Source organism: Plectropomus leopardus, chromosome 3 (assembly GCF_008729295.1).
Source record: "Plectropomus leopardus isolate mb chromosome 3, YSFRI_Pleo_2.0, whole genome shotgun sequence".
Taxonomy (NCBI): domain Eukaryota; kingdom Metazoa; phylum Chordata; class Actinopteri; order Perciformes; family Serranidae; genus Plectropomus; species Plectropomus leopardus.
Window position 1 is genome coordinate 14,341,967 of NC_056465.1, and position 25,171 is coordinate 14,367,137.

The window sequence follows — 25,171 nt, forward strand, 5'->3', positions numbered from 1 at the left end:
AGTCGTTATTTAGATATTATAAACACACAAAAAGCGCATAGAACAAACTGATTACAGCAACAGGTTAGCGGACCGGTCTGTGTCAGGTCTTCTCTAGAAAGGAGGTTCAACCGGTCCATCTGCCTCCGCCGCGCGAGGCCAACACCAGCGCCGCGGATTTCAAAATAAAAGCATGAACGTTCTGAGTGGGCGGAAGGGCAAGTGTGTGCGTGTGTGCGTGTGCTAATTTAATTAAGCGAAAAGCTGTATACATACGTAACAAATGCAGTGACGGCAGCAATATTATTTTTTCACTTAGCGGAAGTAAAATTTTACTCAAATAGGCCTACAATTAATTGAAGATAATACTTATGTTGTGATATGTCTCATTATACCTGTGTAATGTTTCATTTAAAAAACAACAAATAAAATGACATGTAAACTGGCACTATTCAGCGTCTTATTAATCATTTTTATACCATGGGATAGTCTACTAGAGGTACCCAGACCATTAAATGAAGTAAAAATAGAAATTCCATTTCCAAATTTTAAATTATTATTGGCTTTTTCACTCTTTTGGAACAGCCTATCTTTATTACACTGTTATTAATTACAGTGCTACATTCAAGCTCAAGAACAACAGAAAACATGTTTTGTGCATCTTGACAGTGGTACAGGCATTAACACAATTTTGCCTCTCATTTTGCATTAGATACAAACTGCAGTTGTCCCTTTCTTTAATTTTTTAACTAATTAACTTTTTAATTAATGAACTTTACCATGTGAACATTTCAATGAAAAAGTAAAAAAAAAAAAAAAAAAAAAAAAAAAAATCATCCAGAGTGTTAAATCTCTTTATTTTTCTTTACAAAAAAGATATTGATTGACTGTGAGGGAATTACATTATTTTACAAAATCAACCAAAAATTTAAAATGTAAAATGCAAAACACTTCTAAAATGTAAAGTTAATCGGTCACCTTTCTCTGTTTTTAAGTTTAGAGACCGTTTATAACTTACTGATGATACGACTCAAACCAGTGCAAAAGTCCTTGAGGTAAAAACAGGAAAATACATTTCTTTTCTTTTATTTAGGTGTAAAAATAAATGAGAAAACAATACCGTTATTATCTTTTTTCGAGTGAAATCATAAGTATTTTTTCTGTCGCGGTCTTTTGATCGATCTGCAGGTTTTCTATGGTGAAAATACAGCAGCCAAGTTTAATATATTTTCAGCAGAAGAGCAATGCAGTATACTCAGGTCACGCTCCTGTAACTTTAACTTTGAGTAATTTTCAGTGGCATAAAGAGAGGTGTTGAGGGAGTGCAGGTGAAATCACAGATCTTGTTGCTATAGGTCATTCAGAGCAACAACAGAGATGAAACCTGAGCAGCTCTGTGCAGTGGATCTGTGTTTAACGCTTGTATGTCAGCGACGTCCAACCTTCAACAATTTTCATTTTGGACAAAGATCTACCGCAAACAATTCACAGGCAGTTGCTTTGGCAAATGGTATGTGCTGCTTTTAACAAAATACACATTTGTCAACTGACAAAGTCCACCAGGACAGATCAAGTCCTGTTCAAATCTTTTCCACATAGTTACCAGGAAAGAGACCCTCCCGTCCTCTGATCCTGCCCGTCCACCAGCCTGATGGATCTGCACAGAAAATACACAGAGAAAAACATCATGAATCACTGTTTCAAATATCTCCCAATTCATTTAGAACCAGCTGATTATTTGATTTGATCTCTATTCATGCCCCTTCTTGCTTCCTTCTACCTTCTTTGACAAGGTCGAACACGTCGTTGACCTCAAAGCTGATCTCGTCCGTGTCCTGCCCGATGTACTGATACAGTGCTCGGCAGCGAGGACCCTGAGGTCGAGGCTGTGGTTTAGGAGCAGGAGGAGGTCGCTGATTGATGCTCCTTCTCCTCTGCTTCCTGTGATGAAGAGAGAGAAATGTGACAAAGGGATAAAAACATCTGCAGACGAACAGTGACCCAGATTTTTTTTTTTTTTTGAGGCTAAAAAAGGCTTATCATACAGGGAAAGCTGAACCACAGAAAGCACTTTTAGGTTTGGTTTAGGTTTTAGGTTTAATTTATTAAATGTTTCTGATTTTAGGGACTTTGACAAACGCCATTTTCATCAAGACCTTTGCAGATTAAAAATCACCAATTCAATAAAATGGGCCAGTGCATTAATGTATTGTATGTATGAGTGCTCCTAATAAATACATGGTTTCCTCACATTGCACCAGAGAAACTACATCTAAAACCAGTGGAAAGATGACATTAGAGGGGGCAAGGGTGGATATAATTAAAAAGGGAGAAACCAAAAGATGTGACGATGTGTTACATGTCCTGCTAAGAATTCATGTGATCTATATATTTTTGTATACTGACAAATTAATTGTTTAACTTTGATTAAGGGAGGGTCCTTTTTTAGGTTTTGATATAATTCAGTAGCTTCTCAGTAAAGTTCCTTATGTTTTCATATTCAAACATTTAAATTCTGGTCAAAGTATGTATGTTTATGTTTTGTTCCATGCTTGTACTGCTTCTCTTCCTGACCTCCATCTACTGTAGGTAATAACCTGACTATGGATAAGTGCCTTACACCACCACTTTAAAATAATCTTTTTTTTAGTTTTTATTTGATGTTCCTGTAAGGTGTCCTCTAGTGCTCTGAAAGGTGCCCACAAATAAAATTTTTTATTATTATTGTTATTATTATTAACCTAACAGCTGAGTGGGTGTTTTCCATTTGAAAAACCTGAAAATGGTCTTTATAAACAGGTTTGTCTCTCTCAGTATAAAATCCATTCATTTGAGTGCTGAGCCTCACCCTGACATGTCTTGACAGCTCATAAAGCTTTTATACGCTGATTCCTTGTGACTAATCAGCTCCACCCACACATGCTGCCTGTCATCATCTATTCCTTCCCTTTGTTTATGTCTCATGAGGTGATATTTCTCACCCTGACATGCCCTGGTCAGGCACATTAAGGAAGTCCATGTTCCCCTGGTTGTGCTGGTTGTGGGCTGGGACTCGGGGCACTCTCTGGGAGCCCAGTTTGGGCAGGGCTGTGCTGGGTGGCCTGCCCTGTTTGTGCGGGGACGAATATGTGATATCTGATGGCTGATTGTGAGGGGCTCTGGAAAACTTAGCTGCTCCATTTTGGTGTGCTGAGGACAGAGAAAGTGGAATAAAGATAAAGATAAAACCCAAATAACCTCCAGACTTTGGTACAGCTGCTGCTGAATGAAAAATACTTAAACCAGATATTATCTTGAAAATACAGTTTTTAGATTACATAGTGGGTTTGGAATGGTCAGTATTCAGATATTTCACTAATATAAGCAGAAAAACGACAAGAAAAAATGCTTCACTGCAAGAGCACTACGAATCCGTAAACTACTCCTAATGCAGGCAGAATAACCCTTGTCAGTATGATATCTCAGTACTGTATTGTTACTGCTGATGCGTTAATGAGTATGCAGGGATGTTTTGTTGTAGCTGGTTAAAGTAAAGCTAATCTCTACTGTAGGGTAATTTAATCTATGATGATCATCTGTTTTGAATGTAAATCATCTAGCTATTAGCCTGACATCACCAGAAAAAATTACAAACACGAGTTAGTTTTGAGCCTCTTTGTTCATTTTTGATTTCCAAAAGGCGTTACCAATGACTGAAGACTAAAGTGCAACTGAGCAATTGGATAAACCCACAACCAGTCAGAGCAATGGTAAATGTGACGAAGCACTGAGCAACAGACAAATGCAAACACAGTACAGTCATATAAAGTACCTAGAAGTTGTACATAAGTAAATGTGTTACGTATTTTGGAGTCTAAAGGGTCATATAAATGATCAATATATACAAATAATATACTGAACATAACAATGAAAACTAAAGAGTTAAAATAATTGTAACTTTACCTCGGCTGCCATCATGATTTCTCCCTCCACCACGAGACTGTGGAGCACTCTTCCTGGTTGGCTCTGATGAAATAAATGCTTAGTTAAAACATCTGTATAAATAAAAATCAATGTATGGTAACATTTTTCATTTCCGTAATCTTCAGTTTGCTGTTCCTCTCCTTATTTCAAGGCTGCACTGTGCCTGTTTCTATTGACTTACTGGAGGACTTAGGCAGACCGTCTCCTACTGTGATGGTGAGGGTCTTTCCTCCAGGTTTGAGCTGGGCCAGGTCCCCCTGCCCCCTCTGAAACACCACCACCCTGCAGCCTCCTCCACCCCAGCCCTCTTTCTTCACTCTGAACTCCAGCCTGAGTGGGAACAAAGTGTGTTAGAGGTTTATGAGTTTCTATGTAAATGTACGCTGTCTGAGTCTGCAGGTTCATCCACCTGTCAGTGAAGGAGATTGTCAGTTTTCTCTTGGTCACGTCCTCGTAGCGTTTTGACAGCAGGCTGAGGAACTCAGTCTTAAAGTTGGACTCGAGCAGGCTGTCGTACTGGGCCTCATGTAGGATGAAGAAATCATCCTGTCTTGTACTGAACACAAAAAAGCAAAAAAGACCAAAGAGAGATTTTAAGGAAAGCTACACAATACAACTGAATTTTTCATCTACAATTACAAGAAATATTTCGATTCAAGAATGCGCTCTTTTCTTAGGGTTTCAATTTATTGTGTGTGTCAGTAAAATGTCTCCAATGTAAACCCAGCATAACATTGTTTGTGTTAAAGAAATATTTAACCCACAAAATGATCATTTGTCTATCAGTCACTAACCTTGTATTAGGTTGAATTCATGAAGATAAACTTTGTTTTACCCACATGCCTCCAAAGACCAAACAATCCAAAAACTGAGAAAATTCTTGATGAAATTAAGTACAATGGCACCGTGTTTACCTCCAAATACAAACTCTAACACACCTCATGTAGCGTACCTCATAAGATTAAACTGTTTATATCTACATACAGAGCAGGTCCTCTTCCATGGAAGGGGCCATATTGTTCTACTGTGACCCAGAATGGACAAATCCCACACTGGCTTTAAATCAGGCCATTCGTGTTTTCGCATCTGTCACCATAGTTTTTTGCCATGCTTGGCACATGGGAGAAATTCCAGCTCTATAACTTCACAACTACATGTTACTAAATCCTACACACTGGACGTTTAAATAGTAAAGTATATGTGTGGGAAGTAAAGAGACTATGACTGAATAAATAAGACTTTGATTATATTGCACAAGTCGTGTGAGAGTTTGGAAACGGATGTTTTTGTACAGTTTTGCTGTTGTCGGATACAGACTGTCCAATTCATCAAAAATAATCACTTTTTATATTCTTCATTCACCTTGGAGGCATGTGATGATTTATTAAAAAAAAAAGGTTTCTCCTTGATTTCAGTGTAACACCAGGTGAATAACTGACAAATTATCATTTTGGGTGTGAAGTGAGCCTTAAATCATGTAGTAGTAAGTTTTTTGATCATAAAGACATAATAAGCAGATCAAATTCTGTAAAAATATGCAATACATCTGCTATATTTACTCTTCCCGTAACAGTGACAGAGACTGTGATTACTGACCAACAATGCAGCGTCGTAGTTCATGTATGTTTCATCACAGTATCAAGTGTTACTGTTGCCAGGTTAGTTAATGTATCTCTTATAAACTATAGAGCTACCTGAGAGAGACACCACTGATGCTTCCAAATTCCAGTTTTCGTTTGAGCACCTCCTGTATCTGTCCCTTCTCAGGTCCTTTCTTTACCTTCTCTCGACCAATCAGATAGATTCCTTTGGGGGTCAAGATCAAATCTCTCTTGATAGACTGGGTTGTGAGAAAAAAAAAAACAGAAGTGAGAATTGTGGGCAATGTCAGAAAGGAGAAGTCCCCAAAGAGCAATCTTACTGATCACTGTCCCACATTTACACATCTCTCTGGGATTTCCTTGTTGGTCAAATTAAGTCAAACTAAACATAACAATATTTTGTGAAGCTTCACCTTGAACCTGCGATCAAACTTGTTGACAGAATCAGCAAAGTCAACACGCTCCCTCTTGGCCAGGAACTGCCGCAGCTCAGGCCTCTGCTCCAGGCCGAGGTAGTCTCCGACAAAGTTTCTGTTGATGCTGTTCTTCCTCCGCTCCTTCGAGTTGTACAGGATGTCTGAAGCTGTGTTGCAACGATGTGAGAACATTTAGGATCACAGCTCCATATGTTTGGTTGAAACAGTTTTTTTTTGTCTTTGTAACTTACCCTCCTCCCTCATCTGTTCATACTTCTTCCTGGCAATATATCTTCTCCAGGATTTCTGAATGATCCGAGCAAAAGTGTCAAACTTCCTCTCCCTCATCTCCTCCAGCAGGAAAAGCTGTGGAGCATGAAGGAGTTTACATTTATCAGTTACTTCTGAAAATATGTTTTATTGCAGCGATTTACTGTCTTCTAATTTGAATGTTTGTTTAAATGAGCTGCAGTTCACAGACATGTTTTGGCATATCATTTAGAGGGAATTGAAATGTTTCATTATGAAACAGGCAGACCAGTACCAAGAAGTCAAAGTTTTCAGTTTTCATTTTCCTTGCTTGAACGTGCAATAATGAATATTTTAGACACTTTGGGAAGCAGAAACAACTTGTGAACACCAAACCCAACTACACCTGCCAACCGTATCACCGTGCAAAATGGAAGCACACATCCAGTCTCATGCTCATGACAGCGCGAGATGTAAACAATAATAGCATCCTCCTCTGCTGCCCTGTAACATTAGCTATGTCAGTGGTTCTATGTGAGGTAGTAATAGATGCACACTTTTGCATGGTGATGTTTGGTAGAAAGAAAATAGCTCCTACATGAAACTGCTCACTACAAGGTCTGTGGATAATCTAGAGTAACGGGGTCATGATTTCTGGAAAGAGAGATTGCTGCTGCGCTTTTCATATGCACTTTTTTCTTTTTGAGCACCACAACATGAGCACCATCTAGTTCCATTATGTTGAAGGGAAGGCAGACATCTCTACGGCCGATATCTCCAACACTCAGCAGCTCACACAAAAAAGATCTAGATTGCTAAATAGCACTAAAGGTGAGTGGAAAAATATATATTGTCTATTTTGGGGTGAAGTGTCTCTTTAAGCAGCACTTCACTGGTGAGGCTAATTTTATTACAATGTGTTGCTGTTGAGCAGTTTTATTACTAACAATGCATTGTATTTTATAACATCATCATATGATTTCTATAGTAAAATGTACAAATTTTCCCTCTGAATTGTAGTGATGTGGAACTATAAAGTAGCATGAAATATAAATACTTGAGTTAAGAAATGAAAGCTCAAATTTGCACTTAAGTAGAGTACTTGAATACATACTTCTTTACGTTCAATCACTCGTCAATACAAATGCAAAATACAACCCAGACTGAAATATATAAAAAAAAGTGTCTCACTGATTCAGGGTTCTTGACAAAAACCTTGGTGCGTCCCATCTGGTACTGGTCGTTATCCATGTTGACTGAGCGGAGGAGGTGAAGGACCCCTTGCTGCTCTGGACCCCTCCAACACGGCCACGTCTCAGCTGTCAGAATGGCATACCTGCATACAACAAATCCATAACATACACACACACACACACACACACACACACACACACACACACACACACACACACACACAATATTACTTTGATTGAGTTTTACGCTCCGTTCTTTATTCAGGATAAACACACAAAAATGGCTGCATCCTTTCAAAATGAATTACACCTCATCACCTCATCAGAAACTTGTTGAAGACTCTGCGGTACGCGAATCCAGCCCTTCTCACACGAATGTTTTCCCGCAGTCCGAGGTATTCGACCTGATGCCTAACCCTAAAAGCAGATGGAAGACCATTAATCAAGGAGTTTTTACGATGTATTTAATGTTTGTCACAGTAAGGATGCTGACCTGCTCTCCTCCCAGTCTTTCGGCCTTTTTGTCTCATTGGGTTTGATGCAGCGGATATAGTGCGGAGTACATTTCATCAGCGTTTTCACCAGATCATTAGCTTGTTTCTGTCAGAAACACCAGCACAGGATTGATGCAGATACACCCAAAACAGTCTTTTTAGTCTGTTTTCAAGGGGTACACTAATTGAAAGACCTTGCAGTAACTCTCTGTCTAAACCCTCACCTTGATCTTTGAGCTGGCTGTGGTTGGCCTGCCTTTCTTCTCGTTGTTGAGGTTTTCAGGGAACAAGCTACAGATGAAGTTACTGTGGAGACAAATGTAACAGATTTTTTTTTTTCATTGCATTTCTTTTCTAAATATATCATAACTGGAAACATCAGATTGGTGTAAGAGTCCTACTATTCGCTGCTTTGCATGAGCTCAATGAGGTCAGGGAACAGCACATCCCGGTTTCTCTCGCAGAAGCCGTTGATATCGTATGACACCTGAGACGACACCAGACATTATAACTGCTGCGTCAGTTTTCCCAGCTAGGCAACTAACATTATTATTTGAAAGAGAACATTGTCAGGAAATTTGAATGAAAATGTGTTTGTGGTTAATGTTTACTTCCTCTTGGTGTGACTTAACACCTCAATCACAGCACATGTCTGCCAACAAGCATTAGAGACAGCAACACTGTTTCAGATATATAAAAAACATGTCCTTGTCAATGGGTAATATCCCAGTTTGTTTTCTACCTTGCCAGCGTAGTGATGTATGTTGAAGCCAGAGTTCCAGCTGTTGAAATGTTCATGTGTTCCCACAGCGGCCTGCAGTTTCTGCAGCAGCGTCCCATCTGCACCCTCTCCTTTGGCATGCATGGTGGCACACACATCATCCAGCACACTCATTATGCCAGGAGGGTTCTGCAAGGAGAGGATGGTGTGCATTCATTTTACTGTTAACAATCACCACTTGCAAACTGATTTTGTGCATTTGGAAGTGTTTAGAAAGAAAAAGAAAAGATCCCTCGTGCAAGTTACCGGTGCAAACAGGCATTATTTGATGTTAAGTAGTTAATAAAAGAACAAGATCCAAACAATCCTATTTAAAATATTGGTAAAAACATTACAAAACACAACACTATAAAATGCTTCACAAAAAACAGAACAGAAAAATAAAAATAATTCACATTGTATCTCAGATGTGGTGATTTTCTTTGCCATTTGTGATCACTGGAGTGCTGCCCTTTTTCCTGTCTTTGGGAATAATTGACATGCTGTTTTATTTATTTATTAATTTTTGTATGTAGAGCACCCCAGCAGTTCACTGCAGATGGACTTATGAACCACTTCATATTGATCCAAACCATGTCTGTATTTATTTGTTGGTGCCTTGGTTATGGTGATGCCGGTACAAGCTTACCAATTTATTTTCAATGAGATCGCACACAATTTTGTTGTTGAAGTACTCGATTGGAGTCCACTTGATGCCCTCCTGCACATACTCTTCCTGAGAGAAAATTAGCAGATAAAAGAAAGAAAAGAGCTCAAAGGTAAGCTTAAAACAATGTATTTCGAATATACACAGTCATATTAAAGTGATAGGTGGGATTTTTGAAGTGGCAGTTATCAGAGTCAGTGAATTACATACAGCAGATGATGGTAGTCACGCACCCTGTTCGGAGAAACAGGCAGGAATACTGCCACGAAAGATAAGCAATTAACTGCTGTGGACAGGGGTTAAGCAAAAGGTATTTAAGCCTTCTAAAAAATCAACAATGCTTTAAGGGTTACGTTTGCACTGTATTTAGTATTTCCACAGCTTTACCTTGCTGTCAGACAGCCCTTTCTGACAGGGAACTGAAGCCATTACCTGTGTTCTCTTCAAAGCCACCAGACTCCATTGACTAAAAGAGTAATTTTACCTCACTGAGCACGGGAGCTGCTGGTCTACTGCTGCTGCCCCTGTCCACTGCAGTTCAGCTTTGTTTCAGTGGCAGTACGCCAGCCTGCTTCTCCAAACTAAGGGCATGCTGACCGCCACAGATTCTGGATAAGTACAACTCTACATAAAAAAATCTAAACTATCCTTTTAAGACTCAATGAAACAGAAGCCCCCTTCTCTGTCTCTATCAAACAGAACTCAGATTATTCATCTTAATTCAGAGGTTAAGAGAAAAGGAAGACAAATAAAGAGCTGTGGCAGAGTTGACAAAATCAATAAAATAACTGTAGCTACCTGCTCAGCCTTCAGAGTCAGTTCAATGAAGATCTGTTGCAGTTTCTCGTTGACAAAGTTGATGCAGAACTGCTCAAAGCCATTTCTCTGTCGGGGGTAGAACACAATCCAGTCACTGACAGATTATCACCACAGTAAAACACATCCTGCTGTGCTGCGCCATCTGTAAAACTAACATCTGTTTTTCTCATGCCTGCCTATAAATATTATGAAACTGTACATTATGAGAGGACTAACCTGGAATATCTCAAAGCCGTAAATGTCAAGTACTCCGATACTGAATTCTTCATGTGGTTTTTGAATGGCTTTATTTATAGCCTGGAGAGGACAGACAAGGTAAAAGCAGAAGGTAAATGTAAAATGCAAATGCATTTATTTCAGCCTGTAAAAGCATATCAGTAAAAAGCGGTTTGCTCAGTTCTTTTAATCTGTTTTTGTTGCTCCTGACATAAAAGTTTGACTACCTCCACCAGGTAGTCAAAGAGTCGTGCATAGAGGGCTTTGGCCAGGGCGTCTCTTGTGTAGGTGGCCTGCTCCTGGTTCAGGGTCACATTAATGGACTCACACTTCCCAGCCCACTTTGACTCCATCTTGCGGCTGGTCAGCTTGTCCTGCAAACGGCTGGGGTCAATACCCAGCAGATAGGCGGGGAAGGCGAGCACTAGAGCAAACAAAAGCAAAGTTGTATTTCAAATCAACAAAAAAAAACACTGATACCTAAATAAGTCTTGTATTAAAGATTAATATATTCAGCTTCGAGACTGAAAGTGAACAGAATGCCTGAGAGTGTGTCTTTCTGTGGCTATTGTAGAAATAATTGAATAGTCTGCAGTAGCTTTAATTTTACAAGCAACTCCAGGGTGGTAAAATGGCCATGCTGGATGTAAACACCAATTATCTATTGTGCAGGGAATCCCCAGGCAGCAAACAAAGGAGAAGATAAACAAGGTGGTACTGCATGATGTGCACAGACTCTATCAATTAGCAGGGAGTCTGCCATGGGACTGCTTTGTTATGGTGAGCTCTAATTGACTCACATCCCTCGGGGCCAAAATGGGACATTTTATATGCCAGGTGGGAATGTTTGTGCACCTGCATGGATAAGTGCATCCATGTGTGTCTGATCTATGTGCATGTGTCGCACTCACAGTCTGTGCTCTCCACTTGCCCATAGTTGCCTGCCTCAATGAAGCTGATGTTTCCCAGGTGGAGGATGCCTGCAACAATTTGCAGCACCTGATTCTGGATGTCCGCTGGGATCCCGATCACGTGCATGGCTTCCTGGAGACCACGGCACGAAAGCAGACAGTGAGGGTGGAACTTGAAGTAACAAGCATGGATGAGATTTAATGAAAACAATGTGACTGTAAACACCAAATAAGAATATTTGGTAACACTTTATATTGAGGTACACATATTCACTATAGATTAGCAGCCTATTCCGTGCATATTAGTGTCATATTGGCTCTTATGCCAATCTTATAAATCACTTATTTATATCTTATTTTACATGAACATATTCTACAAATACTGGGTCATTAATTAAGAGTTTTCTCTAGAAAACTAGATCACATTTATTAAGTATTATTAAGTGAAATGCGGTTATACTGAGCAAAGCCTATCATAGGTCCAGTGTGTAGGATTATGTGGATCTGAAACTTCTCTCATATGAAATATATAAGAGTGTAGGAGAAATATGTACAGTGGCCGATGCAAAAACATAAATGGCCTTATCTAGAGTCAGTGTTTGATTTGTCTGTTAGTGTTAAAAAGAGCTTAAACTATCTTGTTATTTATAAGAAAGAAGCATAGTTTAATAAATGTCTAATGAACAAGCATTAATTTGTATGATTTCTCTTTTCTCATTCAATTAATCATCACAAGGCCACTACAGTTTATCTTATGACCCATCAGGGGGATCTCAACCTTATGGTTGATTTTCTCCAGCATATACAGTACGAACCATAGTCTCTTGGAAGTCTTTGCTATCGTTGGTCCCATCAACCTTGTAGGTCCCAGACTGGTTGAGGTAGTAGTAGTAGTCTGGGGTCATGATGCCCAGGCCCTCTTTCTGCTGAGCGTTGGCGCCCTCTATCAACTGGAAGACAACAGTGCAGGTAGGAGAGTTGTTTAACATGAGTCTGTGAGGCAGAGGGCTCCAGAAAAACAGGAATTTTGTCAAAATGCTAGTTTTCCAAAGAAGCAGGTTTTATTTCAAGGCATTTTAAGGCAGCTGTGATGTATTTGTGCGTGTCTCTTCAGCTTCTGACCTGATAGTATATGTGGAAGTTCCTCTCGTTCTCATTCTGGCTCACCACCCTTGATTTCTCCAGCAGGAAGTTTGAGATTTTGCCCCCGTCTGGCTCTCCTCCTCTGCTGAACTGAATCTCAAAGTATTTCCCCTGTTGAATAGACGTGACAAACAGGCTCTGATAAATCTGTCAAATCAGGTCAAGTCAACAGCTACAAAATACCAGGGTGGGAAGAAAACGTTCGCTTTGTCGTGCACTCATTTTGACACACCACTAAAGCCTTATAATAAACAATAAATACATGCAAATAAAGAAAACAATTTTATTTTTAACTGCATACATCTGTCTACCATGACCGGTACACAAAATCACTTGTGCAGTGACAGGAAACCTAACAAATGTATGTCGTGCACTAATGCTGCACACGTACACAGCGATGTGGTTTAGAGGTGTAAACATAAGGACCCCTCTGATGAGAAAAGATGGGGGATTAAATGAAATGTATTTTTGTGAGCATCAAACCAGTGCTGCTCTTCACTGAAACAATGTTTCTGTGGTGCTTAGAAGTGCCACAATCACACGCTAATCGGCTCCTGTATATTTCCAGATAAGCTGCTCTTCAAAGAAGTTTCTTTCTCCTTTGGATCTATAATCTCTCTGGATTACACAATTAGTAACTATTATCATGTTCCCATCAGAGCTGAAATTGTTAATTGATTTATTAATTAGTGGCTTGACTAAAATCGATTCTAAGAATCAATTAAATTGTTAATGTTACTTTCTATAAAAAAAAAAAGAAACCTACACAGTTTTAGCTTCTCAGTTGAGAGAATTGGCTTATTTCTTTTCGTTATGTGCTTTTAACTGTTAACCTTTTTCTTTTGGACGTTTTTCATTCATTTTGGACATTTTTTATTAATTTTGGACATTTCATACACATACATCACTTATTAAACTGAAAAATAACCCATAAATTTGTATTGCTGGCATTCATATATATTTTTAATATATTTTAAATGGGCAACTCTTCTTATTAAGATTTGAAATTGATTGAAAACAGCAACATTTGGTAGCTGTTCAGGAGCTTTAAGTTGCACACACAATCTTCATGTGTTAGCCCAAGATTTGGGAGGTTTTTTTTTTTTTGCTGACTGTTGTTTCCTAGGTTAAAGAATAAACTTTCAATTGCATTTTTCAACTCAACATGTGTGAGAAAAATATAGAAATTTAGCTTTTATGGGTCTATGGCCAATAATTCTATCACTCTGCAAAACCAAAACAAGCTAGATTGATAAATAGTTCTGCAGGTGAAAGGAAAATATGGATTTTTTATTTTGGGGTGAACTGTCCCTATTATTATAGAGCTACAGTCCCATGACATCAAAGCTCCTATCACACGTGCTGAAATTTTGTAAGTATTGACAATAAACATAGGAAAATATTTGTAAGTACATTTCTTAGTTTAGAATCTTTAGGTCATCTGCAGTAGTTCTTGAAATAAAGATTTTACTCACAAAACGACTGGAGTTGTTGTTGCGGACAGTCTTGGCATTACCAAAGGCTTCCAGCAGAGGATTAGACTGCAGGATGATGTCTTTTACATGCTACAGCACACATAAACACACACATACAATGTGAGACACTAAAGAAATGCCTCCGCAAAGTTCAAACACTTTAAAGGTGTATTCCGTGGTTGCTTGTGTTCTCTACCTGAACTTTTGATCCTCCTCCAGAAACTTTGGAAATGTAACCCATGATGTATTTGGCAGCCACTGTCTTTCCAGCACCGCTCTCACCGCTACCACACGACCATGAAAAATTGGATACAACACACCACAAAACAACATGACATTACTCAAACTACCAACACTAACACAGTCTAATGTCAGACACAGAATGGAAACACTGGAGAGAAAAACAGGGCTGTTCACCTGATGATGACACACTGATTCTCTCCGTCAATCATCATGTTTCTGTACATGTTGTCAGACAACGCGTAGATGTGCGGAGGATTCTCATATTGGGCCTGCAGAGACAAATGCAAGGTTAAGGGAGTATAAAACAGCAGGGTGGACCACAACACAACAACTTTACAGAGATTGGTGATAAAATGCTGAAGACTTTTACTCACAGCTCCTTGGTACAGTTCAATCTCCCTGTCGGTGAAGTAGGGCATCTGTTTGAACGGGTTAACTGATATCAGCACAGGACCGATGTATGTCTGAGCAGCCAAGATCAGGAACGTGATGTAAAAATACGTTTTTGAATCACCTTAAGTACATTTTCAATGGCCTCACTAATATCTCCTTTTTGATGCCAACACAGATAAACATATGATATAATAATATATGTGTGTATACACACACACACACACACACACACACACACACACACACACATATATACACCTATAATACATATACATATACATACATATAATATAATATCTTATGTATTCTGTTTTGCATTGGGTGTATGTTAGTGCTCCAGCAGCATGCAGTTGCTCACTCAGCTCTAGCTGCATTTAGAGACAAATCCTGGTGCAGGAGTTCACTCTTTTAACTAATTTATGCGGCCAATTTTTATGTATTTATGGCACTTAATTCTTAGAAAAAAAATCTAACAAAATCTATTTTTTTATTCCAGGCTATTTGAGGCCCCTACTCCTATCTGAGCCCTGGGTAAATACTTCCACTTTCTCCAGCCAGCTAAAGCGCCCTGCTTATCAGCCAACATATGAAGCTACATCCACGATAACCTAATATTGGCTGCGTGAGACTGATCAGGATTTGGTGTCTACTTCACAATATTTGAGCAGTTTATGTTTACCTAACAACACAGCTCCTATCATGTTCCTCTTTTAAAGAAGCAGACAGCCAACTGCCTTTTCACAATAATATTAAGCAATCAGAGATACAATCTCTGACAGTAATTCAGTTATTGCTCAATAGTGTTGTGTTAAGTTCTGGTACCATTTTATCAGTAAACGTACAGTACTTTATAAATGGATAATCACCTCGAGTCTATTAGCAAGCAGTTATCTGGGAATCAAGGTCATGTCCTTGGTATTTCACATCAATGTCTGAGTCTCCTAAAGTGAAATCTACATTATGTAACTGACAGTTAGTCTACCAAATGAACCCTCAAAGGTCTTTAGATTTTATCTTTAGTCTTTAGTCCACAGCTATGTTGGCAGTGTTCATAATACTAACATGCCAATGCTAAGTATAGTAAGCTGAGTGTAATAAGGGTTTTAAATAAAAGTAAAGGGCAGATTTGAATTTTGACCTGATTATGACAGAAGATTAGGCCAAAAGTTAGGGGACACACACCCAGCCGACCACTAAAGTTGTTAGAATATATTTGCTTGAATTTAGGTTGTGACGTTGGGTGACCAAAATACAATGTCAGTAAAACTTTACCTAATGCCAATATTGAAAATGTCTTCAGCCTGATTTTCATTCTGACCAAATTTTAACATCTGTCCGACAGAAGAGTCCAAACTCTTTCTGACATCATCATCCAGTGCCAGCTGGCTACAAATTATAGCAATCCATCCAAGAGTTGTCGAGATATTTTACTCAAACCATGAAAGTCAACCTCACAGTGGCCCTAGAGGAAAAGTTAGGGGATCACCAAAGTCATCAGGATTCAATCTCTGGGAACTTTGAGTGTGTTTACCAAAATTCATGGCAATCCAATGAATAGTTGTCAAGATATTTCATTCTGAACCAAAGTGGTGAGACTAACCAACACACTGATATCATTACCTGAGCTGTGCTGTGAGACTGGGTGAAAAATCAAAGGCTGTTCATCTGGTGTTGGCTGACATACTGAGGTTTTAATTCCAGTTTGACTTCGGTGTCTGTAAAGACCCTGTGCTACATTCCTGACCATTACACAGAGGTTAAACAGTGTACTGATAGCTGTGATAAAAGCACTTCCTAAAATGTTGAGCTACTCAGAATATTAACTTTTTTTTTAATGTCTACTTACAACTCAATACTTTTTGTCTATGTAGGAAAATAGCTGGTCAGAGGTTAATGATTGAGGATCCACAAATAGTCATCCCTGAAACAAAGCCCTTAATAATTGTGACTTTTTGCTGCCGTGGGGTTTTACTTGAGGTGACGTCAGCTGCTCGTGGTTGCAGATTCAATGTAAATTTTGTTTCCTGACTCTAAATATGGGTTCAGCTGTGCTCGATGAAGACGGAAGTGAGCTGTTGAGTCACACAGTGAATGCAGAAGAGGAAGAGTGAATTCATTGTATTTATGCCTTATATGTTTGGTTGATGTTGGACTGTATTTCTGTGTTTTGTGTCGGCATATTGATGTGGAGACAGATATGGCAGTACGGGAGTTTGTGTGACTATGTCAGGAAATGTGTTTGACATACATGGAACAGGGAACACAACGCTGATGCCCCACATGTCACCAAGTTAAAATGACCTTTTTCCTAATCTCTCAATTTTCTGGTGCTTTTGAGTGATAAAGGGTAAAGGTAAGGTCGGCATGAGGCCGCGATCTGATGACAAAGAGTCACATTATTGACACGCAATGGCTTAACTTCCTGTCCCACAAACAATACGACTTCCTGCCCACCAAGATCTAAACAAGACTCTACATGTCTTTTCATGTCATTTAGCCGCTGTCGTAACTGTTGCTAATCTTCCATGGTTCCATGGTTTTTGCAGTTAAATTCAAAATCAATACTGAACTTATCTGATTCTTACATGCACATCTCATGTCATCCTTACATTATGTATATTTCTTCCTCAGTGAATTACAACTGTAACGTATAGATGGAGGGAGTAGATTTTTGTTTCTTTTACTTTGGCTGTGCCATAGGGACTTCTCTTTGTTTTGTTTTTTTCGATTGGTTAGTTTTTTTGTTTGCTTTCTTGATCTTTTCTATATTGTGTTGATTCTCATACAATGGAAAAACTTCAATAAAAAAACGAACAACTTAAAAAAATATTGAATAGAATCAATATTTGTGGCAACTCTCGCAATTTCAAGACCAGTCCGAATTTTAAAACAATGATAACAGTCTAAAAATAAATAATAAAAAACGTAAATGTCAGGATACAAAGATGTAGTCGTCCATGTATCTTTTCTTGAGGTTTTCCACAATGGCATCCTCATTGATCTTGGACAGCAGGACCATGTCGTCCACTCCGCTTTGCTTCACATTTTGACTCTGCCAGTGGTACTTCGCCTAATTCACACACCAGAGAGACAAAGACAGTAAGTCAATATGTGGATGAATAATTATTTCTCCTATGGACACATAGGAGACTAATTATATTAAACTAATGGAGTGCTTCAGGGATGACGTTTTTCTGTAGGCTAACGTCTCCATCATCACCTTGGTTCCCTTGTCAAAATACCAAATGGTATCTCTGATCTCTGGATTTTGGATCATTGCAGAAAACAAGCTCCTTGGTAAACAACAACGTTTATGATACTTTTGTTCAGCAAGATATTCCTCAAAAATGAAAACTACTTTGAAGCTAAATGCAATTGCCAAAAATATAAAGCTCAGACTACACCACATGACTTAACATCACCACCACAATGAGGCCGGTGTGGTGATCTTCCCTCATTTAGCTTCTTATTAGCAACCGCCTTTTCTCACACATATGAGTTTTAAATTTCATCAGGGGGGTATTTACTGATATTTTTAAAAGAACAATCATAAAAGTCTCTCAAGCTTGTGTTAACCACAGACCAGTTCAGGACCTGTGCAGTTCAAACCCAGTGACTGTGAGACGAGTGGGTGTGCCAAAATGCTAACTCATTTATGGGTTTTAGGACTAATTCCCACGCTACTCTGTAAATAACTACTCAAAAAGCATGCAGAAAGAAAGAAAGAAAGAAACAAACAAACAAACAAAGAGAGGTACTGGGTATTAGGTAGGTAGGTAAAAAGATCAAACAAGAAATATAAAGAAAACTTAAGAAACAAACAAACAAAAAACATAGACAGGAACAAACAAGCTATATGAAGATGAAAACAAACACAACAACAAATAAGCTAAAAGAAAGGACAAAATAAATAAAAAGCACTGGGGACTGCAGGGCACTTTGAGGAATCTAATAAATGACAAAGACAAGTTTGGCATCAGTACAGGCCTGTTTTAAAAACGTAGCCCACTGTGGTTGCCATTACAGGAAGCTGGGGCTGGTTGCCAAGCAACAGGTCACAAATGAGGGGAGCTCATTCTCTAATTTAGACATTTTTAGAGAAGCACAACCAAATTTTGTTTTGTGTGTGACATATAAGTAACACCAGATCACAAAAACGACGACGACTTTAACTTGATGATTGTGTTTTGAAACAATATCTGTGCTATTTGGAGGATCGTGACAGTTTTTTGGTTGACACCCTCTTACAGAACCCTGAGGTGAACTCGGCTCCCGTTTCTTGGTTTTCCCTAAAAGACGCTGGTCTGTTTGATGTGTGAAGTCTTACAGGTCTTGTTGTTGGCACGGTGGTTGAGCTGTGGTCTGGGGCTTCGACCTACATGTACTTCTACACAGGTGAGCTTCACATGATGCACCTCAGACCCCAAAAATAAAAGCATACCATGACATTATAGAACAACAGAGCTGCAAAACCATAACAAACACCTTTAAACACCTGTATGTTTTTAGTGCGTTGTTATTAGTATCATAGGCATTCAACATCACCTAAAGCTGTCTAGAGCACAAGTTTGAAAGCTTAAGACATTTTATTTTTAGTTACAGTTACAGTTTCAGTTACATCAAATCAATTATCCCTATTAAAGGACTTTTGATTTTGAAAATATATATATATATATTTTTAAAGCTGGTGTAACATGGAGCTCACAGATACCGCATAAGTCATACTAGGTTTTCAGGGAAATTTGTTTTTTTTATTTTATCTTTTTTAAATATGTCAATGAACGTCATGCAATTTACTGTAGTTTGAATTAGGTCTTGGCGTGAGTGGACACATAATAAACAGTACATGTGATATGTGTTATCATTTAGTGGGTAGTATTATTTCTAAATTTAAATATCTTGAGGGGAATTTCAGACTGAAGTCATGAGTGTAAATCTAATTAAAACTTGTCAAACCAAAAGCAACAAAGCCTTGTCATTTTTTCTGGGCTAAATTTTAGCTTACAACTAACAAATCCTAAAGACTTAAGGGATATATCTGGTTTTATGCTATAATATCCTTATAAATAAAGAAAATCCTTGAAAAGACCAAAACCAGCAGCGTGGCTCTGGACACAAAGCTCTTTTGATCTTAAAAACAAGTCATAAATAGACAGTTTCACTTACATAAAGGGTAAACGATTTTCATTGAACAGTGTCTATATTTATTCATCCATTTTAGTTTGTCTTTTAATTTATTCCTTCATTCTGTCTCAAATCAGTTTAATTATATTATTAGTATAATTATTTCTGTGTTTACTGCTAATATTCTTTGATTTTTTTTTTTACTCTTGTTGGTATGGGTTGATATTGTTGTTTTTATTTTGTAATTGTTTTTCGCTTGTTTTCTACTTTAAATTTTGTCTGGCCTTAGTTCGGCATTATCATTTGGCTGTTATAGTTATGTTGTCTCCCTTATTGCTTCTGCTTTGCCGTGTTTGTCAAAGCACTTTATAAACTCTGTCTTTAAAGATGCTATATAAAAAAAGTAATAATAATAATAATAACAATAATAACAACAACAATAATAATAATAATAATAATAACAATAACAACAACAATAATAATAATAATAATAATAATAATTATTATTATTATTATTATTATTATTATTATTATTATTATTATTATTATTATTATTATTTGCTAGGGACTATTTTTAGAACTGGATTAATACAGCAGAACTGTGTAGGTTTAACTCAAAATAAAATACAGTGTGTGTGTATGAAGGAATACGTCTCCTAGTGCAACAATGTAAATCATTATTGTTTGAATAGTTTTTGGACAACATTTGAGCCCAAATTGTGCAGGGGAATAAGTTGTATAATGCTTTACTTGTTAGCACACGGCACCTTCACCTCAAGAAAATATTGGCATTGTAAATTTCTGCAAACCATGCACGTTTCATATGTATCACATCCATTTTTATAAAGTAGTATACGGGCTGACTTTGCCGTAGAGAAGTCGAGGTGATGGTGGATGGCGTGACTCCTACACGAGACGCCACCCAAGCTGCAGACCCCTATTCAAGACCAATAACAAAACTGGTTGTGTTTTAGTATATCACTGTGTTTCCAGCAGCTTTTTAGCCACCAAATGGAGGTGTTTTTTAGCAACCCGTCACTGTTTTTTCACCAGTGATAGCACCAAGAAAAGCTGATGGTTTTTTGCCTGACATGGCTGCATTTTCTGCCAGGATTGCATGACCAAATGCAAGTATTTTAAACCAAAGTATGAACTTCTCTGAAACATTGATGGATTTCAGATCTATTGAACTGGCCTACGGGGCATAGGCCCAGGGGCCAAAAGGGTCAGGGGCCCCCTGGCTTTCATCTGCGAAATGTCTAAAAGACAAACGTACCACTCAAGCTCTCAAGACGCTCAAAATGACCACAGAGACACACAAAATGTGTCACTACAAAGAGACAAAAATACACAGAGAGATACTCCAAAGATATGCAAAACAACAACAGAAAAAGGCTAAACAAATATAAAGTCTGCGTGTCTTGTTCCTATGAGAGGTGGTGATGCCTGCTGTGCGTCTGTGCCCAGGGGCCCGTTGTCTCATAATCTGCCTGTGTTCGTCACCTTATTCGTAACCTTATTTCAATACCAAAACCTGACCGCATGTTATCAACAGCATTATTGTTTCAATCTATCTGCTACATAATAATGTACAGATGTAATGTATCCATGGTTTGCAGAAACATGCTCACATTTTTGGTTGTAGCAGGATCAGTTCATGGTTTTGGCCTTTCAATGGAATTTTTTGAAAATTAAAATAACAAAAAACAAAAACAGAATATTCTTTAACTAGATCAACAACGCCATGTCCTGTAGATTTCTACATTTGGTCAAGAAGATAAAAATGTCTGTGCATTGGAGAATTCCTCGTAGTTTTAAATGTCCACCTTACCCATTAATAATAATAATAATAAACTACTGTTTAAAACTATGTTCCAAGATTAAAAAAAAAACAAGACAGGGTCAAGTGTAAAATAGTGAATCCATGATATTTTGCTGTTTCTTGCATATGTTCACTCTCATTTTAGTGTATGAACTTACAACCCTGAACCCTGAACATGTTAACATGTTTTCTCTTCTTTTTTTTTTTTTTTTAAAAGTCTCATAAAAACATTTTTTTTGTACACTTGCATTTCTGCAATAAATGGCGCCCAATCATTTTGGATTATTGAATCTGTTGGCGTGGTGTTTTTTAAAATTTGTTCTCCTATTAAGCGCTTAAAATGCACTTTAAAAATAAATATTATCAGATGTGTGGACTTAAAATGTTCAGTATTAAATTGTTTTCTGCAGGGATGTTTGTTTTGGTGAAATATGGCCAGTGGACTGTGACATATCTAAAAAAAGTCGCTTACACCTGTTGCCATTTTTTTCATGGTACTTAAAGGCGTCAAAAATTAATTTTAAAAAACAAAAAGTAAAGACCGCTGCCAGACAAAACAGTTTGTGATATTTGGGAAGATCCAGTGATGTCACTGTTCATTGAGAAACACATTATACACTTAAGACATTGCTCAGTTACTGGATAGATTTTGGTGTTGACTTGAAAATGCAAATTTTAGATGCCTTGATAACCACAAACAAAACGCCAGTCACCTCTTTTATATTGTGGTTTGGCAGAAGTCACACCAGCTGAGATCTTAAAAACCTCGTCGCATCAAACCGGAAATTTCTGCACAGTTGTAAAAAAAACCCAAAAAACCTATGTGATCCGATCCAATCCAACATCCCACAATCCTCAGCATATTTATTGAGTAGATTTAAAAGAAAAGATCTCCAAAATGTGCAGATAAATGTTGCTGCCGGTGTTTTCTCCAACCTTTTGAGGTAATAAGGTTACTGACAAATGATGTTACTTCATGTTCTGTTGCTTCACTGTGAACACATCGATCTTATTTTAATGGACAGTTGTATACAAGCGGCCTCTTCAGGTCTTTCTTTGACTACACTTTTGCCTGCATCTCACATATGACTGTTATTTTGAAAGGATAATTGCCAAATCATAATGGGACAACTGTTTAAGAGCATTAAAGTGTTTGAAGATTGAAGTTAAAAAAAGTGTCAGTTACATCAGTTTGCACATTTTGGAGATATTCACCCTTAAATCTACCAAATAAATAAAAAAATCAGTTGGCTGCATGTTATTACCAATATTACTGAAGTGAGTTTGGACCACTCTGCGTGCAAAGAGGAAGTGTTTTTACACAAACTCTAGGCCTCTCCTGTAGTCCACTTCCCCCTCTCACACCTCATCTCTGCCTCTTGTGAAACCCTACAAACTTTGTACATGCTACCGGTTCTCTTCCTGCAACTGCCTGCTGCTCACAGCTGGGACTGCTAAAGCGGTTTTCAACACAGCTTGTACACTGCAGCTCAATAACTTCACAATATATTCAAGATAATGTATTTTTTCAGCTAATTTTAGCATAAACACCTATATCGTATGTATCATATGTGTATTTTTACTCTCTATACACACTAAATTTCACAAGTCCAAATCCACATTTTGATCTGAAATATGAGAAAAAGCAATCAGTGTGTTTGAGTCTCAATGAAAGGGCTGGTTCTGAAAAAGAGGAAACTCTCTGCTGCAGCTGCTGTGAAGGAGCTGAATTTCCCTGAAGAGGCAACCCTTTAAGACACATTATCACATCCTTTATCATGTCAAAAGCAACATTAAACCATGAAATACCCTGTCATGCTTGTCAGATATAAATGACTGAAATGAATGTATTTAATCATGAACTGCTTTTTGCAAACAAAAACCTGTCCTGAAAATGCTATTTTTTGGGAAACAATATGCATCAAAAGTGAAACTGTGTGAGATCACCTTAAATATAGTTATGGATACACCAGCTTGGGTTTAAAGAGTGTAGACACACGTTACAGCTGTCTATGGGGTGAGAGAGGTAGCAAATGAAGGTGTGGTACTGTACCATTGTTCCAGCGGGCCTCCTCTCCTCCTCAGGTGTCCACCGTCCAGAGAGTGCGTGTGTTTATGTGTGTGTATCGTTAAAATCCACAGGTTGACCTCTTCAGACAGCAGCCATCACACAGCGCTCAGATGGTCAGAGCTAACAGCAGCCAGCGACCTATAAGACATCCAGTGCAACATTCAAAAAGCTACTTCCTCATACTCCCACAGATGCAGTGTGTAAAACCAGAACTACACACACACACACACACACACACACACACTGGTGCAGACACTCACCACGCAAAAGCTGCTACTTCTGTATTTCTGTCATATCTAAAGTCATCAGAGTGAGGCTGAAATAATGACCTAACAGGCTGGTGACGGCGTCTGTGTCAGCAGGTCTGAAGGTTAAATGGCACAATTAGTCAATCCAATTCATCTCAACAGCAGCCGAGTGAGTGTTGATGGCAACAACAACCCCAGAGTGATGATTATCTTCAGTCTGTTGCCAAATGATGGTACTTCAGTTGTGAGATGCCGGCTCCACCCAGGCTGTGGTTACTTCACGTTGTGTTTGTGTCATCAGAGAGACGGCTGCTTCCAACGCCCTCAATAACTGATGCACGTTCAAACAGAGGTGGAGAGAGCACTGCACTCCCACGATTTTGGTGCAGAGGTGTCAAACTGTTTTTGCTGTTTTGTCATTTTGAGTAGGAAAAGTTTCAAGTGCCGGCACAGCAAAGCTTCAGTAAATCACTGTGGATTTGCTCAGGTACAGGTCTAGACTTATGAATAGGGGGTCCAGGCTGGGAGCAGATGGGGGCCACATTTGTAAAATAAGCAAAAATGTGTTAAGACTAGGGGTTGACCGATATTGGTTTTTTAGGGTCAGTATAGATTATTAGTAGTTAATGAGACTGATAACTGATATTTGGAACCAATATGCATTTACAATAAAAATTAAAATCTTTCTCATATACAGCAAGTTCCCAGCAACTGTTTTTCAAGTGAAAATTTAAATTGAAAAAAAGCAAATTAAATGTTCCTTCCATGCTGACACATTCTTTGCACTTTTTAACTTAAATTTGAATTAATTTAATTAATTTTAGCAGCAACCATTAAAATAAAGATAACAGATAATCGGCAAAATGTCAAATATCAGCTCCAATAATCGTCCAGGCCAATAACCTCTCGACCCCTAGTTAAGACTCACATTTTAAGCTCTGTTTTTTTACAATATTAAACTGTACATTCTAAATATTTGTATCAAGTGTAATAAAACAATGCAAAATAAATAACTTTAAATATTCTTATATGAAATCATGCTATTATATAGCTTCTATTTGTAACTTCAAATACTGTGGACACAGACATGTAAGACATGTCCCCCACCCTGCCTATGTAGAAACAAGACAGGCAAAAGATATACAAAATCAATACTGCTTAATTTCTGGCTTTGTATTGCATCTCTTGTTGCATTTCTTTTCAGCTGTGTTTCAGTTGTTTATAGTTGTTAATCTTTTTGTGGTAATTTTGCATGTTTGTGTCTGTAGTCATTTTGCATCCTCTGTGGAGATTTTGTGCCCCTTATTCTTTACTGTGGTAATTTTGTGTCTTTTTGTGGTGGTTTTATGCCTCCTTGGTCTTTATTTGGTCATTTTGTACTTTT

The 25,171-nt window shown here is 38.1% G+C and overlaps 1 protein-coding gene across 3 annotated transcripts; it reads right to left on the reverse strand.

The window, feature by feature from the left end:
* Positions 1-817: 817 nt before the first annotated feature.
* myo1f (myosin IF) lies at positions 818-24,003 on the reverse strand. 3 transcript variants are annotated; one of them, XR_006107407.1, is made up of 30 exons: positions 23,800-24,003; positions 23,522-23,677; positions 17,464-17,592; positions 14,504-14,593; positions 14,304-14,398; positions 14,083-14,170; positions 13,887-13,976; positions 12,391-12,522; positions 12,084-12,218; positions 11,269-11,401; positions 10,585-10,781; positions 10,358-10,438; positions 10,121-10,207; positions 9,305-9,391; positions 8,638-8,805; positions 8,297-8,382; positions 8,120-8,201; positions 7,895-8,001; positions 7,720-7,818; positions 7,400-7,544; positions 6,211-6,325; positions 5,957-6,126; positions 5,637-5,782; positions 4,352-4,498; positions 4,124-4,272; positions 3,922-3,984; positions 2,961-3,168; positions 1,760-1,920; positions 1,494-1,636; positions 818-1,452 (listed from the first exon to the last, which is right to left on the reverse strand). XR_006107407.1 is itself a non-coding variant. In XM_042514960.1 (29 exons), the coding sequence occupies exons 2-29, from the start codon at positions 23,522-23,524 to the stop codon at positions 1,560-1,562; spliced, it is 3,270 nt and encodes a 1,089-aa protein (XP_042370894.1). In that variant the 5' UTR covers positions 23,525-23,677; positions 23,869-24,003; the 3' UTR covers positions 818-1,559. The 3 variants fall into 3 exon arrangements, 2 of the variants coding, with proteins under 2 accessions (XP_042370894.1, XP_042370885.1); XM_042514960.1 differs by having other exon boundaries at positions 818-1,636; positions 23,869-24,003; XM_042514951.1 differs by having other exon boundaries at positions 818-1,636.
* Positions 24,004-25,171: the final 1,168 nt, after the last annotated feature.

What these genes read in the sequence shown, in the direction of transcription:
- myo1f (XM_042514960.1), bottom strand. An exon ending in CAGCCAGCTCAAAGATCAAG is followed by an intron (nt 8,002 to 8,119) that starts GTGAGGGTTTAG and finishes TGTTTCTGACAG; the next exon opens with AAACAAGCTAATGATCTGGT. An exon ending in AAAGACTGGGAGGAGAGCAG is followed by an intron (nt 7,819 to 7,894) that starts GTCAGCATCCTT and finishes ATCTGCTTTTAG; the next exon opens with GGTTAGGCATCAGGTCGAAT.